Source organism: Artemia franciscana, chromosome 2 (genome assembly GCF_032884065.1).
Source record: "Artemia franciscana chromosome 2, ASM3288406v1, whole genome shotgun sequence".
Lineage (NCBI taxonomy): Eukaryota > Metazoa > Arthropoda > Branchiopoda > Anostraca > Artemiidae > Artemia > Artemia franciscana.
This window is the reverse complement of record NC_088864.1, coordinates 10,650,232-10,668,284: the sequence shown is the minus strand read 5'-3', so window position 1 is coordinate 10,668,284 and position 18,053 is coordinate 10,650,232. Positions and strand designations below refer to the sequence as shown.

Below are 18,053 nucleotides of genomic sequence, written 5' to 3'. Positions count from 1 at the left end.
ACCTCCGAAAAAGGATTAACTAGGAGGTAAAATGTTTGGACTTCCGCTAGGCCTTAAAAAGATGGTTTTCTCATCTCCATGTCTGATTACTTCAGCTATTCTCTATGAATATTGCCGTAAAGTCAAAAAGGTGGAATTCTTGTGTGAGTTTATGTGTAATATTCAAACTTTATAGTTTGGAATTTCATGAAAAACTTTAATGGATTTATTGACGCTGTGGAAGCACCGCATTAGTGATCCTGGTACAATGCGGTAAATTCAGAAACTTTATAGCGCAACCAAAAATTTCTGGCACACTTCGCTACATTCTGATTGTATTTGCAAGGTTGAGTTTTGCCTTTATTGAACTTCTCCTCCAGTAAGCTCTTAGGAATATAAGAAACAGGAAAGGGATGTTTCTTCTAGCACAAACTCGACACAAAAACAAATCTCCACAAACTTGAAGCTAATCATCATACGAGGAAACAGCGCTTAAACTTGTTTTTCTGAGGGAGGGTGAATATAAGAACGGAAATAAAAAAGGTTACTTGATTTCCAGTTTATTCTAGTATGCTAAAGTTTGACTCTTTCTCTCAACCCTACTTTTTAAAACAGTAAAAAACTTTAGCGTAAAGATTGGAGCGTTTAGGAAGAAACAGCCCATTTCATACACGGAGTATTTTCTGTTCGTTTTAAGTTTTAGTGTCCTCCTTGCTTTCAGTTTAAAAAAAACTTGTTTTTCTTATTTAGTTTCTGAACGTTTTTGAATTAATGCATGTTTTGATTTTGGCTCTCCTCAAATGAATAATTAAAACAAAATTTGCATATTGATTTTTTTGGCTAGATAGCTTTCTCTTAGTTTCAATCGGAAAATTTTGGGAAAAAATGGGGTGGGGGAAAAGGCCTTGTTGCCCTAACATTTTTCGGTTACTTAAAAAGGCAACTAGAACTTTTAATTTTTTACGAACGTTTTTGTTAGTAAAGAATATACGTAACTTACGAATTGACTTACGTAACGAACTTGTATATTCGTATATTTTTATTAGGTATACGAGGGGGTTTGCCCCCTCGTTAATACCTCGCTCTTTACAGTAAAGCTTAAATTTTGTCCCAATTCTTTAAGAATGACCCCTGAATCACCAAGGTCGTAGAATAAATAGTTGAAATTAATAAAAATACTTTAGCTTAAAGAGCGAGATATTTAGGAGAAGAAGAATTCTTCATATGCGTAACAATTTCTGTTTGTTTTAAGTTTTAATGCTGCTCCTTACTTTAAGTCGAAAAAACTTTTTTATGTTTATTTTTTCATTTTTTGTTTTAATATTGCTAGAAAATCCTATGCTCCCTTCATGAAATTTCTCTTCCCCAACGAAAAATTCCTCCAAGGAAAGACCCTCCCACGTATCCCCCTGTCCTCAGCCCCCCAACCAAAAAAAACTCCCCCTGAAAACATTTGTTCACTTCCCAATAACCATTACTATATGTAAACACTGGTCAAAGTTTGTAACTTGCAGCCCCTCCCCCGGGAATTGTGGGGGAGTAAGTCATCTCTAAAGCCATAGTTATTATGTTTTTCGACTATGCTGAACAAAAAAGTTATCTCTAAATTTTGATCGGTTGACTTTGGGAAAAATGAGCGAGGGAGGGGGCTTAGGTACCCTCCAATTTTTGGTCACTTAAAAAGGGCACTAGAGCTTTTAATTTTCGCTAGAATGAGCCTTATTGCGATATTCTAGGACCAATAGGTCGATACGATCACTCCTGGAAAAAAAAAATGAACACACCCGTGATCGGTGTTCTGGAAAAAAAATACGAAGTTCCACATTTTTGTAGATATGAGCCTGAAACTTCTACACCAGGGTTCTCTGACGTTGAATATGATAGTGTGATTTTCGTTAAGATTCTATTACTTTTAGGGGGTGTTTTATGGATGTCTAAATTTGATGAAACTTATATATTTAAAATCAGCATAAAAATCCAATTCTTTTGATGTATCTATTAGTACCAAAATTCCATTTTTTAGAGTTTTGGTTACTATTGAGCCGGGTCACTCCTTGCTACAGTTTGTTACCACGAACTGTTTGATAAGAACCGGTTCCATGGACCAAGAGTGTTTTTTCTAGAAATCGAAAACGCAACAAAAACAGTCTGTATTTCAAAGGTTATATTTTTAAGCAACTGTGAACGCTATAAAAGAGGATATAGCCTAGCCCCTTTCAACAACAGAAACTTTTAAATATGTTTCGTACCGAATAAATTTTGAATTGAAATAGGAATATAGGAAAAGGGATTGGGATCAAATGATAAAGCAGACAGAGCCTAGGGATGTCAGTTTTCGGTAAGAAATTAATCAAAAGCCACTACCGCCGACTTTTTAGTGCAAAATGTCAATTAATTTGAAGCCTTTCTCTGTATCTTGCAAAAGATCCATCAAGTACGTATCACCTCTATCATTGTCATTAATTAGTGCCATAGTAGAATAATCTATAAAAAAAAAAAAAAAAAAAAAAAAAAAAAAAAAAAAAAAAAAAAAAAAAAAAAAAAAAAAGATCAGCCGCACAACAATAGCCATGGTAGCCAGATAATATTATAAGATAGAATAACAGAGATATAATAAGATATAAGAGATACAATAACATATAAAACAAAAAGATAATAATAAACAGCATTGAATAAACGTAGAAAAGTGAACTTCTCAATTATATTAAGGATTCAGAATTTAGGGATGAACATATGCACCCACAAACAACCAAACACAAAGCTTGAACACAAACAACCAAACACAAAAAAAATATCGCATTTCATGGCCCGTAATATTGTTCATTTTCTTCATAATTCCTTTTCTCATGATCCCTTATTTTTCATATATTTTTTTTATCATTTTTCATATTTTTTTTAATGGTGTATAAAATTAAACCACAACTGAACTAAACCAATCCCTTTCAATCTTTTATAAATATAATAGCACACTTTTCCAGCAGCTTCAATATGCTAAGCATACGGATTGGTTACGCATGCCAAACGTGGCGAAAGTGTGTCAAGCGTGGAAGAAATATCTTAAGTGCTGCGGGGATTGTACCATGCGCGACAAAACTGCGCGGAACACGTGGCACTTAGAGATACACACAAAGTGGCGAAAAGCGCGCGACCCCTTGGATTACTAAATCCTAATCTTTATTGCAAGAAATGGCGCTCTCCATACCATCTAGATTAACTCAAGGTGTTGCCAGCTACAAGCCACATAACTATCTTTATTTAACTACAAACAACAAAGAGAGATAAAACTCCACAAAAAACCCTCAAACTTTGCTTCAATATTAGCTAACAAGAGAATTATTTTGCAACAGAATAGTTAAATTAGTTTCAATTTTCATTATTTTTCCTCAGTTGCTTTGATGTTCTCATTGAAGTAACTTTAATAGCTTCTTTTCCCTACGTGGATCAGTAGCGACAATTGTATTTATTATTATTGGTGGTGATTTTATTTGTTTTTAGTTTAGTGTTTTCTTTCTTTTTATCGTGTGCTGAGGACGCCTAGTTTAGATCAGGCGGAATATCCACGTTATTTTAGTCTTTCATTTCCTTTCTTTCTACTGGCCGCAGTCTCGTTTGAGGTTTTTTTTTTGGGGAGTTTTATCTCGCTTTGTTGTTTGTTGTCATGTCTGGCCAGTTTGGCTTTCAGAACTTCCATCCTGATTTTACTTTCGATAATCTTCTTCCGGATCAAAATTGTGGTGAGATCTTTTCGAAAATCTAAACCAATCGATGGTAGACAGTTCTAATTAAATGTTTCAAACTGAAGCAAAACTGCTCAGATCTGACCTGGAACAGAGAACTGGAACTGACTGCTCAGCCTGTCTGGAAATTAGTTCACTTGATCCATTCACCTTCTTTACAATAGTGTGGAGCTTCAAAGCTACCCACTGGGATACAGCTGGTTCTATCATGCGATTTGTGTATCTGTTTTTCACTCTTTCACTTGAAATAAAAAAAAAAGATACCGTAATCGCTCAACTGTAAAAGATGTCGTCTGTTTCTTTTATTTCTTACTCAAGACTAATCCAGTTTTAAAGCATTATCTATGACTTAGGCAAAAAAGTAAATTGTTTCTTGAATGGCTGAGGATCAAAATCAAAAATCAAAAAGGATCTGAATCCTTTTACTGTAGAAAATTGCTTAGGTTTCTGCAGGCGAAGCATACCTCGTATAAAAATTATGATATGGTCTTGAAAAAAACAACTCTGAACAAAGTAGAAAAGATAAATAGATGCTTGTGACGGTCGTCATAAAAATGGTATTTATTGAACAGGGCATGAAGAGAAAAATAAAAAGCCTCAATTTCTGGATTCTAAAATTTCGAATACATGCATCTCTTTTTAAAGGAAATACCAAAAAGAAGGTATTTTCCAAAAAATAAAGGGGGAAAAATTCCACTCCAAGTCCTACCCCTATTTATGCCACTAAGTGAAGTGATAAAATTCCTTGCTCTTGTGGCAAGTCCTATATTGGCCGAAGTCACCAGCATTTAATGAAAATATTTATTCAACCCTGAATTCCGTAGATAGAGCACTCAGATTTAGAAAGCCTATGAAACTTTTGTTTGAGCATATTTATGTTCACTCTGACCATTTTGCGCAGCTTGAGGAAGTGAGCGCTATATCTAATGATTCAGGTTTTACACATTGGATTAGAAAGGCCTAGAAACAAAATAGAAACGCATTTTCGCAGATTTGGCAATTAACAGAAATATTCGGTATTCTCAATATTGATTTAATCTATAATATTATTTAAAAAAATGAGCCAGATGTCAAAACCGTAATTTTGTCAAGCAAAAATCATCGAGGGAAATAAAATGAAAACCGAAACGGAAAACTAAATTGGACGTTAACAAAAAAAATTTTGTACTCTTTCACTTGGAGAAAAAAACAAACAAACAGATAACTGAAATGATAAACTGTATTAAAGCAGTCGTGTTTTTTTTCTAATAACCCAGTTTTAAAGAATTATGTTTTTATTTTGGCAAGAAAATAAATTGTTCTGTGGATGTTGGAACTAAAAAGCAAAGCAGTCTACTAATTCTTTTAATATACACAAATTGTTTGGGTTTATGCTCGATAAAACAAAAAAAAATTTGAGAAACTTCAGTGCAGTCTTGACAAAAATAAATTTAATAAGATAGAGAAGATCGGTAAAACTTTAAAATAATGACTATAGAGAAGTACTTACTAAGAGCACTCAAAAGCATTCATTCAAAAGGCATTTTATTGCATATGTTAGTCAAGAGGAAATTCCATCTCTTTACCATATTAAATAGAAAAACAAGTTTAGTAAGGATGGAGGTTAAAACTTAAACGGACAGAAATTACTCCAGATACCAAAAGGACTGTCCCCTCCCAACACCTAGCTCTTTACACTAAGTTTTTACTTACTTATTTATGACTAAAATTAGGGGACAACCACTTTTCAACTAGTTTTAACTCAGGACTCTCAGTACACTTTGATAACAAATACTATGTGTAAACTATGTGGGCAAATTTTTAAACTTATAGCCCTTTGAGGTATATGAAGGGGGTTGCCCTCTCCTCAACACCTCGTCCTTCACACTCAAGATTTTTAGTAGTTTAAAGAAATCTCCTTATTGTTCTAATTACATGACTCTTGTGATTCAGGAGTTGTTATGAAAGAATTGGGACCTAATTCAGACATTAGTGCAAAGAGCAATGTGTTGAGGAGGGGTAATCCCCTTTAAAAACGTTATAATTTCTATTTGTTTTAAGTTTTGATGTTTCTCCTTACTTTTAGTTCAAAAAACAGTTGGTTTTTTTTTTTTTTTTACGATTTTTTAAATACTACCAAAAAATCCGGCTTCACCTCCACAGAAAAATGTCCCCTTTCCTCACGGAAAGATCCTCTAAAATAATTCAATCCCAATGAAAATTTACCCCGAAAGATTACCCTTACCGTCTCCGAATGTAAAACTAAGTCGACAAAGAGAAAGTAAGGCAAACAAAAATAATTTCGTACAGGAATTCTAGCATACTCCATCAGTGTAAAATTTCTCCTGAAAAATTAACCCCCCCGGAAACTTCTCTCCCCATAGAAAATCCCCCCAGCAAAAATCTCACAACTCCTCCCTCACCAGAAAAATGTTTTCGAACTTCCCAGTAACAAATATTATACGTAAACAATGTGCAAATTTTTATAACTTAAGGACTTTTCCCAAGGGGCTGTGGGAGGTCAAGTTATCTCCAAAAGCATATTTTTGGACCTTTCAATTATGCAGAATAAAATGGTTATCTTAAAATTTTGATCGGACGATCTTCGGGAAAAAGTGACCTTGGAGGGGGGCTAGCTGTTTTCGGGCATTTAAGAAGAGCACTAGAGCTTTTAGTTTCCATTCAAATGAGCCCTCTTCTGATGTCTTACAAACATTGGTTCGATACGATCTCCCCTAAAGAAATAAAAAAAGCGAATAAATTAAACATGCATCCGTGGTCTTCTGACAAAAATTACTAAATTCCACTTTTTTCCAGATAGGAGCTTGAAACCTCTACAGTAGGGTTCTCTGATAAACTAAATCTGATGGCATGGCTTTCGTTAAGGGTCTGACTTCTAGGGGAGTACTTTCCCCCATTTTCGAATTTTCCGAAATTTTCTCAGGATCGTAACCTTTGTCGGATAACAGTGAGCACAATGAATATTATATATTTGGAATCAGCATAATAAGCCGAATCTTTTAATATATCTATTGATATTAAAATTCCGTTTTTTTAGAGTTTTGGTTACTATTGTGCCACGTGGCCCCTTACTTACAATTCGTTACCATAAACTGTTCGATTAATAAGGAAAAAGAAAAAAAAATGCAATATTTCAGCCTAAAAGGACAAGGAATAGAGTCAAATAAAAATCAAAATCAAAACAAATCGAATACGCCATGCATTGATAAACAAAACTTAAAATGGACAGAAATTAAAACGAATCAAAAGAAAATTTAAAATGTCAGATATAGCTGTGAATAAATGAGTAAAACCTAAAACAAATAGAAACTAAAATGGATAACCAAATCAAAATAAAATGGAGCAAAAAGAAAAATTATACACAAAAACAGAGCCCTTAAAAGAAGTAGAAGTAAAATTAAAGTTACAAATGCATTATTCCAAGGAAACAGTTTCATTTCCTAAAAATGCGATTGGCATCGAGACTTTTTTTACGTTACGACAAAAAAAAGAAAGAAAAAAAACCTGTTCGAAATAAGTATCGTTTACAGTGAAGCGTAAACTACATTACGACTTTTAGAGTGTTTGAGGGGGGCAGGAGTCCCATTCATATTTGAGGGAATACCTGCTCACCGTATGGCTTGACTATTCATTTAAATGTCTGTTTTTTCTTCTTCTTTTTTTTCGTTCCGCTTTAATGCTCTGCCCTTAGCACTAGAGTGCCACTTACAGTCTACCGAATTCTAGTTTATTTTTGGCCTTGTAAAACATTTATTTAATCATTAAATAAACAAATAGGTGGTTGGGTACGTTGGGTTAATTTGTTCGGTTGAATAACCGATAAACTAAAAGGAGGCTAAAAAGTCACAGATGACCAATGTTTCTTCTGTATAATCTTGCTAAGTTAATTGATACTTTTAATAAGAACTGAAATTAAATTGCGTACCTCCCTGCAACAGTTTTAAAGAGACTACTTGAAAAAGAAAACTCATTAGTGTACTATAGCCATGGAAGTTCACTAATAAAAATACTAATATTTTGTGTCTTCACAACCTGTTTGAATTATATACAACGAAACACTGTTAAAAGCCGATAAAAAAAATGGAGGAAAAGTAAGGTCACTTGGGATTTTTATAACGAAAAATACATAAAAAAAGAACAAAGGGAGAGAAAGAGAGAGAGAGAGAGAGGGGGGGGGTAGAGAGAGGGAGGGGTAAAGTATGTGAGAGATTGAGTTTGTGTGTGTGTATGAGGAACAGATAGGGGGGGGGGGAGAAAGAGAGAGAGGTGAGAGAAAGAAAGAGAGGGGGGATGGAGAAAGAAAGAGAGATGTGCCTCCAAAATGTCCTGTTTTTTTATGGAGCATCCGGTAATATTTGATGTGTAGGCTATATATGCTATAAGTATAAGTGGTGCAACATTTTGAAATGGAAGTGTGTGGAGCCATAGAAATTCCGGTAAAAGGTGTGCTTCCAAGTTGTGTCGAATGACGAAGCAAGGTTGTGCAAACAGAAAACACAACAAAAGTAGTCTGATAGCCTATGAAAGAAAAAAATCTGGTTAATAGGAAATACAAATAAACCATAAATAAAAGGAAAAAATGATTATATGGCTCATCAAGCAACACCAGCCTTTATGTGGGCCTGGAGTTTAAATCATACCCATGAGCATGGGGTATTTTGTTAGGGGTTTAAGACATTCAAGTGTTCAATGAATCTAAAACAAATATTAAAGACAAGAAACATGAATAAAAATGGAAATTGATTAACTCCTTTAAAACAGCTGAAGGGGTTGGTAGGGGTTCTACGTTCAGCGTTGCTTGACGTAGGCATGAGAAAAAGTTTATGGCTATTTAACTATAAAATATGATTTAACCATGCCTAACCATATTAACCATGAAAATACCTGATTTAACCATAAAAATATATAAAAGTGCACTTTTAGAAAACCATTTTCTATTTTCCACGAAATCCTTTGGACAAATTTTGGAGAAGAGAAAGGGGAGGACCTCTGCTAATTCCCAGCTGATTTTTATTTTAGCCCCATTCTCTTCCCAGGCACTCATCATTTCAGTCACAAACTATCCGGCGTTTTTTCTATCTATTGGAAAGACTTTAACATTTCTTATCATGCTACTTGTCAATTAGGGAGGGGACGGGGAACAAATCTACTTTTTTCTGCCAAAACTTGGCATCGAGATTTTTGGTTAGGGGGATTTAGCGCAGGGGTTGCCACCTAACAAAATGCATATAAATTTTTTTTAATGCGCTTTAAACATTTATTATCATGCTACTTGTCAATTAGGGAGGGGATGGAGAACTAATCTACTTTTTTCTGCCAAAACTTGGCATCAGGATTTTTAGTTAGGGAGATTTTGGTTAGGGGTTAGGGGTTTTTCCCCCGTCCCCAAATTTTTGCCTGACTCGAACAAACGTAACAAAACATGTATAAACAATTTTTTTTATGGTTTTTAAGATTTCTTAGCATCCAGCTTGTCAATTAGGGAGGGGATGAGGAATAAATGTACTTTTTTTCTGCCAAAAATTTACGTTTTCAAGGATTTTCTGGGTGAAGAGTAACAAGAGAATAGACCAGTACTGATTCAGTACAGTAGTACTGGGTCATGATAATGTTCCGAAAAAAATTAATAAAAATAAAGTTAAATAAGAAAAATAATCAATAAGCACAATAAACAAACAATAAGAGTCAATGAAGATCCCACAATAAACAATAAGGGCCAATAAATAAGTGGGAATAATAAACAAAATAATAACAATATAACCGATAACCGGGAATAATATTATTCCCGGTAATAATAAACGATGAAAACTTGACCTAAAGAATTTTTGTCATTGCCAGTACTGTCTTACAGCAGTACTGAATCATGATAATATTCCAATAAAAAATAAATGCAAATAATGTCAAATAAGAAAAATAATCAATAAACAAACAATAAGGGACCAATAAAGATCCCAGAATAAACAATTAGGGTCAATAAAGAAGTGGGAATAATAAACCAAATAATAATAATAATAACTGATAACAGGGAATAATGTTATTCCCGGGAATAATAACCGATGAAAACCTGACCTTAGGAATTTTTGTCATTGCCAGTACTGTCTTACAGCAGTACTGAATCATGATAATATTCCAATAAAAAATAAATGCAAATAATGTCAAATAAGAAAAATAATCAATAAACAAACAATTAGGGACCAATAAAGGTCCCAAGATAAACAATAAGGATCAATAAAGAAGTGGGAATAATAAACAAAATAATAATAATAATAACTGATAACCAGGAATAATATTATTCCCGAGAATAATAGCCGATGAAAACCTGACCTTAGGAATTTTTGTCATTGCCAGTACTGTCTTACAGTAGTACTGAATCATGATAATATTCCAATAAGAAATAAATGGAAATAATGCCAAATGAAGAAAATTAATCAAATAATGTCAAAATAATCAATAAACACAAACTGTCAGATAAGTAATGTAAGATGTATGTAATATATAATATGTAAGAATTTTCGGGAAAATTATTATGCTCAAGTGACATTCATTTGATCTTACTATGATCCCACAACACTATGATACTGTCAGTTTGCTCCATCAATAACCCTGAACTAAAGGTATACAGGGGTCTGAGCCCCTCTATCACGAAGCCAGGCATGGGGGTGAGAACTGATCTCTTGGCAGTAACATTTAATCTGCAGGTCAGTTTTGCATTCTCTATTTACAGGGTTAAAACATACTCAAAAATTAATGAATCGTTTGAGTTTTAATTAATTCATTCTTCTTTTTTCAAAGTAATACTACTCCGCCCAACAGGTTAAAATGCACTAATTTCGAAAGGGGAAAGGCTCAAAACAATTAATTTCGCTTGTCTTTTGTGAAAACTATCTTATGAAGGAAGTAAATTGAAAGCCACAAATGCATTGCTTTTCAAACATTACGTATTTTTTCTGCTTTTTCGAAACAGTATTTTTCTGCTTTTTCGAAACAGTATTTTTATACTTTTTTCTGCTTTTCCGAAATAGTATTTTTTATGCTTTATTGACATTATGAGTTCTTTTATAGGTCATGACAAATAAAAATCATATTCTTCGAAACATGAATCGTTTACAGTGAAGCGAAATGACACTCTAGCTTTACAGCGTTTAAGGGTGGAGGGGGGTGGGGCAGCCTCATTTATGCTTTTTTAGGTCTCATTCTGCTTTAATGATCCGCCCTTATGACTAGACTGTCAGTCTATTAAAAGCTAGATATATTTTCGGTCTTGTAAAATTCTATTCAATCGACCGAGTCCATTGATTTTTGAATTGAAATGGTATAGTTGTGGGCATCAAGCCATGGCTAATAGTAGAAAAAGCCAAGACAGACAGTCCAATTGAGTGAGAAGCAAACGTGGCATTCATTCCCCCCCCCCCTATTAGGATTGTATAAAAACGGTGTTAGTTGATTTGTTAATAGATATGTCTATCTATTATCCGTATAAACAAACAGGCGGTTGAGAATATACAAAAAAAAATATTCAGGACTCTTAATAAAGGACATAAAAAAGTAAAACTTTTCTCTGTATACAGGAATGATAAAGATTATTTTAGCGCTAATAAAACGAAAAAAAAATATGCAACATTATTTTATTTTAAAATAATAGAACAAAATTTAATCAAAATAACTTAATAGCATATTTATATATGAAGCCTAAGCTAAACCTGAATTATAATAAGGTATTACACACTTCCACTGTGCCTTCAATAAAAGATTTAGTAACAAAACTCCCCAAAGACAGTAATAACTCAAAATCAAAGAGGTCTTTTCGGTTACTGTAGCCTCTCTGATTGTTAAAACCACTTTATCCCAACCGATGATTATACATGACAAAGTTCCCACGGCAGCATAAACAATCATCTGAACTGCAAGCGACCAAGTAGCTTTGAGGTAAGTGGCAAAAGACACTCCCAAAAGCAGCCCCGGTGAAAAATAAAAACAAAACTTAAAGGCTGGCAATGAACTTTGCTCCCATCGCATCCCTGATTCCTCCTCCAAAGGCTGGATCAACTTCGCTGAAGTTCTTGATGGCTCTTTCCTGTAAAGAAAAATGAATTGATTGAATGGCGAATGAACAGATATAGGCTGAATGCTGGTTGTATGTTGGAATCAGTAAGAACAAAGATCTCTTTACGAATTCAGCTTTTAAGCACCAAGTACATTGAAAATGAACTCGGATTATTCTGAATTGGTTAAGTGAAAACCTACACAACTATAAATACATTAAAAATTAGGAAGAAGAAGGAATTCAATATTTAACGAAAAAAGACTTCATATACGGTTGTGCAGTTTTTATGCAGTTATTACACAACTATATATACATTAAAAATAAGGAAGAGGAAGGAATTCAATATCTAACGAAAAACGTCTTCATATTCGATTGTGCAGTTTTTGGTAGTATCAGGCACCAAACTTATAAAAAGGGGAACATGGATAAACAAAAAGAAGCCAAGATCCTGTGGTGGCGCAGTGGGTTTGACCTTAGCTTGGTAATACGAGACACAGAGATAGAATCATGCTGCAGCAATGCACTGCAGGGCCGACGCAGGGACCTTAGAAGTCAAGAACCGTCGTTAATCTGATACAAAAAGAAGCCAAAAATAAGTTAGAAACACATGACACCAAATATCTTGAGAAGATACAACTTTCCTTTGAAGTTTTAGTTGTCTTTCGGAATCAAAATATGGCTGATTTTTTTTATAATTTCGGACAAAAACCACAGCCATATTTAACAAATTAGTTTTGCTTATTTATTTCAAAGTTGTATGTGCTGTATTGGCCTTAAGCGGATGATTACTGCAGTGAGTTTTTAGTAGTAGCAGTGAGATGAGTCCAGGGATAAAACATGTAGCTATTTCAATGTCCTTGGAAAAATCAACTTAAGAATTTATAAAAATTAGTTATCACGAATCTTGCGACTGGTAACACATGCTTAGAGTATGACATATGCTTTTCAAATACCAACAGCTTAACACAGCGTTTCGAGTTTTTACTTCAGAAGTGCCGCACCAACAGCAAGGTTAAGAACTCTCAGTTAGTGTGATGTCTAAGAATTAGTCAACGCTTTTTGCATAAAAGAGCACGGGCATACCCAAAAGAGCTTGAAAAATTTATACTATAGCCGCAGAACAGCATGGGTATCGTTCATGTAGTGACAGCTGAAGTGATTAGTTACCAAAATAAAAATAAAATAAAATGGGAAACTTACGAAAAAAACAAACAAAAAAACTGTGCATTGAGACGTGCATCCAATGCAATAAATTCACAACTACTAACTTACAACTCACTAACTACAACTTACTAACTTACTAAATAACAACTTACTAACTACAACTTATCAAATTGAATAGCAAAGAAATTCCAACTACTAAAAAAAGTTATTGAGAAGAAAATACACCAAGCTCTTTGATCCTACGAAACAGCAACTCCCAACACCTATAAAAACAGGTGGACAAACTTGCTAAACAAAAACGCATCAAGACTGTTGCTATCCTAGATAAAGCAGTTCTAGCTCAGCACTGGTGGGACTGTTTGTCCTTCTTGAGTCCTGAACACTTCACTTATTTGAATACTATGAGCATTGCTACATGGCATCTTGCAATGTTGGAAGGTAACTACAATGTTGAACCTGTATTGTCAAAAAGGCTCTAAGTCTTATCTAGCCTGGTAATCTATTAATAATTTGAGTAAAGGTATCAGTCATATATATATATATATACTAGCTGTTGGGGTCATATTAGCATCGAGACCTTTCGGCTATGGAGAAAAATTAGCGGGTTACTGATCTTGCTAGTAATTATCCTAATAATGACATTGTAACAATAGTTGGTATAAATGCTATTCTGATATTTAAATCCCATAATCTCCAAGGTCGAAATGGAAATAAAGCTGTTAATTCAACTATAAAACAACTTTGTTCTTTTTCAAAGATGGACTGCTCGTTTCAGCAAAAATGTAAACCATCACTAGTTTAGACTCCTCTAGGATCTGAAACAGAGACGACAATAAAAGCTTTCAAACCTCATAAGGCTCTTGACACTAGTGACGGAACTCCTCAAAGTAGAATACGAGATAGCCGATAATCTTTTTCATAAGTTGCAGTCAGCGCATCAGAACATCTCATTTTCCGGAACCATAAGAAACAGCTGTGACGATTCTGCTACATAAGAACTGCTCAATGACAGGTAAACATAGAGGAATATGCGCAGGACCTTCAAAACAAACGCAATGGGTAGAAAAATAAAACCTTCATCCCAACAAATGAAAAACAGAGAAAATAGAGTGAATGGCAACTTTCTTTACTTAGGAGTCACATCACCTCCGGAGATCACCTTAAATAATCTTAAACGACAAATCGGATCTGAAACAGAGGCGAGAATAAAAGCTTTCAAACCTCATAAGGCTCTTGACACTAGCGACGGAACTCCTCAAAGTAGAACACGAGATAGTCGATAATCTCTTTCATAAGTTGCAGTCAGCGCATCAGAACATCTCATTTTCCGGAACCATAAGAAACAGCTGTGACGATTCTGCTACATAAGAACTGCTCAATGACAGGTAAACATGGGGGAATATGCACAAAACCTTCCAAACAAACGCAATGGGTACAAAAAGAAATAACCTTCATCCCAACAAATGAAAATTAACAGAGAAAACAGAGTGAATGGCAACTTTCTTTACTTGGAAGTCACATCACCTCCGGAAATCACCTTAAATAATCTTAAACGACAAATGAGCTGAACCAGCACAAAAGCCCGTCCCTGTCACAAATATGGAAACAGAAACATATCTCTACCAAAATTAAAGTGAAAACTTGTTGCCCATTGATCATCCCAATTGTGACGTAAGACGAGGCAAGGCAGTTTCTAACCATAACAACAGAATATGTCTTTTTTTCTTCTGCTAATTTCTGAAAATTGCCACAGCCTTAGAAAAACATACCGAGATATTGTTGGAAAGACAGGAATACAAACCAAAATTCAATAAAGGATAGACCTCCAACCGACCAGCTCCAATATATGACACCTTCCCAGCTTCTCAACTCAAATTTCCAATGGCTGACCACAGATGTTATGATGACATGGCTAACCACTGCAACAGCGGTAATATATAATAGTAATAGTGGATAGCGTTAGTAATAGTGGTAATAGTTAGTAGTAATAGTGGATAGCGTTTATAATCCATGACATCTTTAGCCTGCAACATCTTGCAAAAGACAGATGCCTAACGATGCAAAAAACATCTTTTGACAGTAAAAACCCCGAAGCAGTTAGCCCACCATGATGGGACTCATGAGGGTTAGCTAATAAGGAACAGATGAAAACATTGTTATTGTCACTAGCTATATAGCGTTCCTGCCCGAAACAACGAAAACCTTGATGACACAAAAACTATCAAAGTTTGTACGGTCCTTTAGTGCTTTGAAACACTTGGTTATGACAAGCTTAAATGTATTTATCGTGCCTTATTTCTCAATTAAAACGTAAACATTTGTTTACGTTGCCTAGAAGTCTAAGAATCTGTCTTAGGAAAAGATCAAAATTATATCTATTAAGAGAAATTATTTCCCTAGTCGGCGTAAGAGGCTCTCAAGTCAGCGATTTTCATTATTGCGTTACAACACAGGATGTTTTCAATTTTCTGTTTATCTCCGTACTAGTCTGCTTTTGAATATCAGCAAGAAACTTCAAATGTGATTCTCTCCGTCTGGCATTCTTCCAACTTACTGAATTTTTGGACTAAGCTTTTCAGTTATATTATAGTTTCGCTTACAACCTCCGATTTTTCTATCTTATTGTCCCCAATTACACAAAAATGAGCAAATGCAAACCAAGGATGTAGTTAAACATGAAAACGAACAGAAAATGAGGACTACAGAATATATAGACAACCAACAAGGGGAAAAAAGAAAACCCAGATACCCCAACTTATGCAAAATAATATCATGAAGTAATAATACAAATTTTTTTGGCATTTCCAGAGAGGGTACAAAAGAAGCAGTTCATGGCAAGCTAAGATGGAGAGGATTATTCGCAACCATGTCAGTATTTGGATGCTTGGAGTTTCGTTTTTTTTTTTTTTTTTTTTTTTTTTTTTTTTTTTTTTTTTTTTTTTTTTTGAAGGAATGCATTGTTGCTGCAAATATTCTATTAACCAGCTTTGGAGTTCTTAAGAACAGATAACGAACATAAAACAATAGGGGCAAGAAATAAGCACCATAGATTTTACAATTTTCTGGCAGTAGCAACGCGCATTTTGTCAAAATTCGTATCGTTATCGCTAAAATAAAAAGTTTTTTTCTTTTTTTTTTTTTTTTTTTTTTTTTTTTTGCAAGATTACGCATTTACAGCTATATGACTACTACCAAGAGAAATATCATAATTCATAGCCAGAGCGTACCATCCGACTTGAAACAAGTAAAAAAAAAGTTAATACAACATAATCCAATAGAGCGATTTGACAGACCCGTTTAACATTTTTTGGACTCCAATACATTTTTTTTTAGTCCAATTGAAACTTCCGACATTTTGGCCCCCATTTTGACTTGAAAAAAAGAAGAAGTTTCCAGTTATTAGTTTAGTGTTCCTGTCTTCATTCCCAGCCTAATATTAAGGTTTGGAAGACCACCAGTTTTAAGTTTAAGAAAAAGGTACGCTTAGGATTTGGCTCTAGTTCACGCTTCGTCTCAGACTTCGGCTCGATTTTTGCTAAGGGCCTAATATGACCCGTGGGTAAAATTTTTAGAGTTTCATTGACTCATTATTATTATTACTACTACTAATATTGGACAGAGTAGCATAACTGATTCGATTTTCAAGCAACAATGACCCACTGCCTCCAACCTCACCCCTTATAAAAAGCCTCAATAGACTCATTACTATCAAGCTGCCCATCATGCGTTACCGTTCAGGAGAATCCCACCCGCCTGCTTTAGCTTGGCTTAGCCAGGCCACATTCAACCCTCAAAAGAGGGGATATTCACCCACCACTCGCCAGCTATGAGCGGCAAGCAGCACTTCAAACAACATTAGTCTAGATAATGTTCGGTTTCCTCAATAGCAATAAAAAATCTATTTTTTGACCGTATGATTTTCAATAAAGAATGCCTAAGTAGATTTATAAAAAAAAAGAGAAAAAGCAAATTATAGCTTATACAGTAAAAGCCCATAAACCTACGATGAAGACTACCACAAACATATAGTAAGATACTGGCAGATGAAAAAAGAAGCAAAAAGTTTTTCTCTTTATTCCTTAAGAAAGTCTTTTGCTCTCATTTTGGAATAAATGAGCACGAAGTAGAAAATAATGATGTTCGACCGACTAGAAATAACTGCCTTCATTAGAAGCTTAGAAACATCTTAGATAGAAATAAACCTAGATGAATGCCTTTGTATTTTTGGGATGTCCAGCAATATTAGCAACAAGAAACTTCTTTTTCCCGTGGCCAAACATCTTTCTAAAAAGTTGAACATGACAAAAATTCAATTCACGAAAATTTCAGGCCTTAAAAGCGGAGCAGGGCGGAGGTGAGACCATGAAAAGACTACCTTTACCATGATTTAAGCTCTAGATATATTCATTAACATTTCATAAATTCCTAGTGAAAAGACTCTCTAATTTATTTTTGCCACTATTATGACCCTAAATCAGTTTCGGAGAAATAGAGCGGTTGAAGTTTCGGACAGACAGAGAGATTGAAGATAACAGCTTGAAAGCAACTTTTTGAACCCCAGGGACACTCTTAAACACCTATTGCTGAAGGGTCAAACGTTATAATAAATATTTATATTTATAATATATTTATAATCATTAATATAATTAATAATATAATATATATATATTATATAATTACAAATAGAAATATAATTATATATATTAAATATAGTAATATTATATAATATAATTAATAATATAATTATAGATCATTTATAATTATAATATATAATTATAACAAAAATTTTGGGACAAATAACAAGCCAAATTTTTCCGAATCTTGACATGAAACGTTTCCGAAAATGAGCTACCCAATTATCTTACTAACAGATTTAGGGCTATCAATCGCTTTTAAGGGCATGTTTACATTTCAAAGTAAATCCAACCACTTCGGATCGCCAAAATCGTCGTTTCCTAACTCTAAAACTACTGCTATTTGTGGCTCTCATTCAATGCAATTGCTGTAAACTACTGACTTTTTTACCGAGTATTTTGTCTTGGCAAATATAATTTGATCGGGAGTCAGAGAATCTCCCGGTTACGCGAACAGTAAAGTCAAGCCTATTGTTCGTTTTCAAAGTAGCTAAT

General features: G+C 34.3%; 1 protein-coding gene across 2 annotated transcripts in view; it reads right to left on the bottom strand.

Moving 5' to 3' along the window:
- Positions 1-11,327: 11,327 nt before the first annotated feature.
- The window catches only part of LOC136037209 (catalase-like), a 121,528-nt gene continuing 114,802 nt past the window's right edge, over positions 11,328-18,053 (bottom strand). For both annotated transcript variants that reach the window (XM_065719801.1, XM_065719811.1), the window contains exon 11: positions 11,328-11,790. In XM_065719801.1, coding sequence (XP_065575873.1) covers positions 11,698-11,790 — 93 coding nt within the window. In that variant the 3' untranslated portion in view covers positions 11,328-11,697. The remainder of the gene's footprint in view (positions 11,791-18,053) is intronic.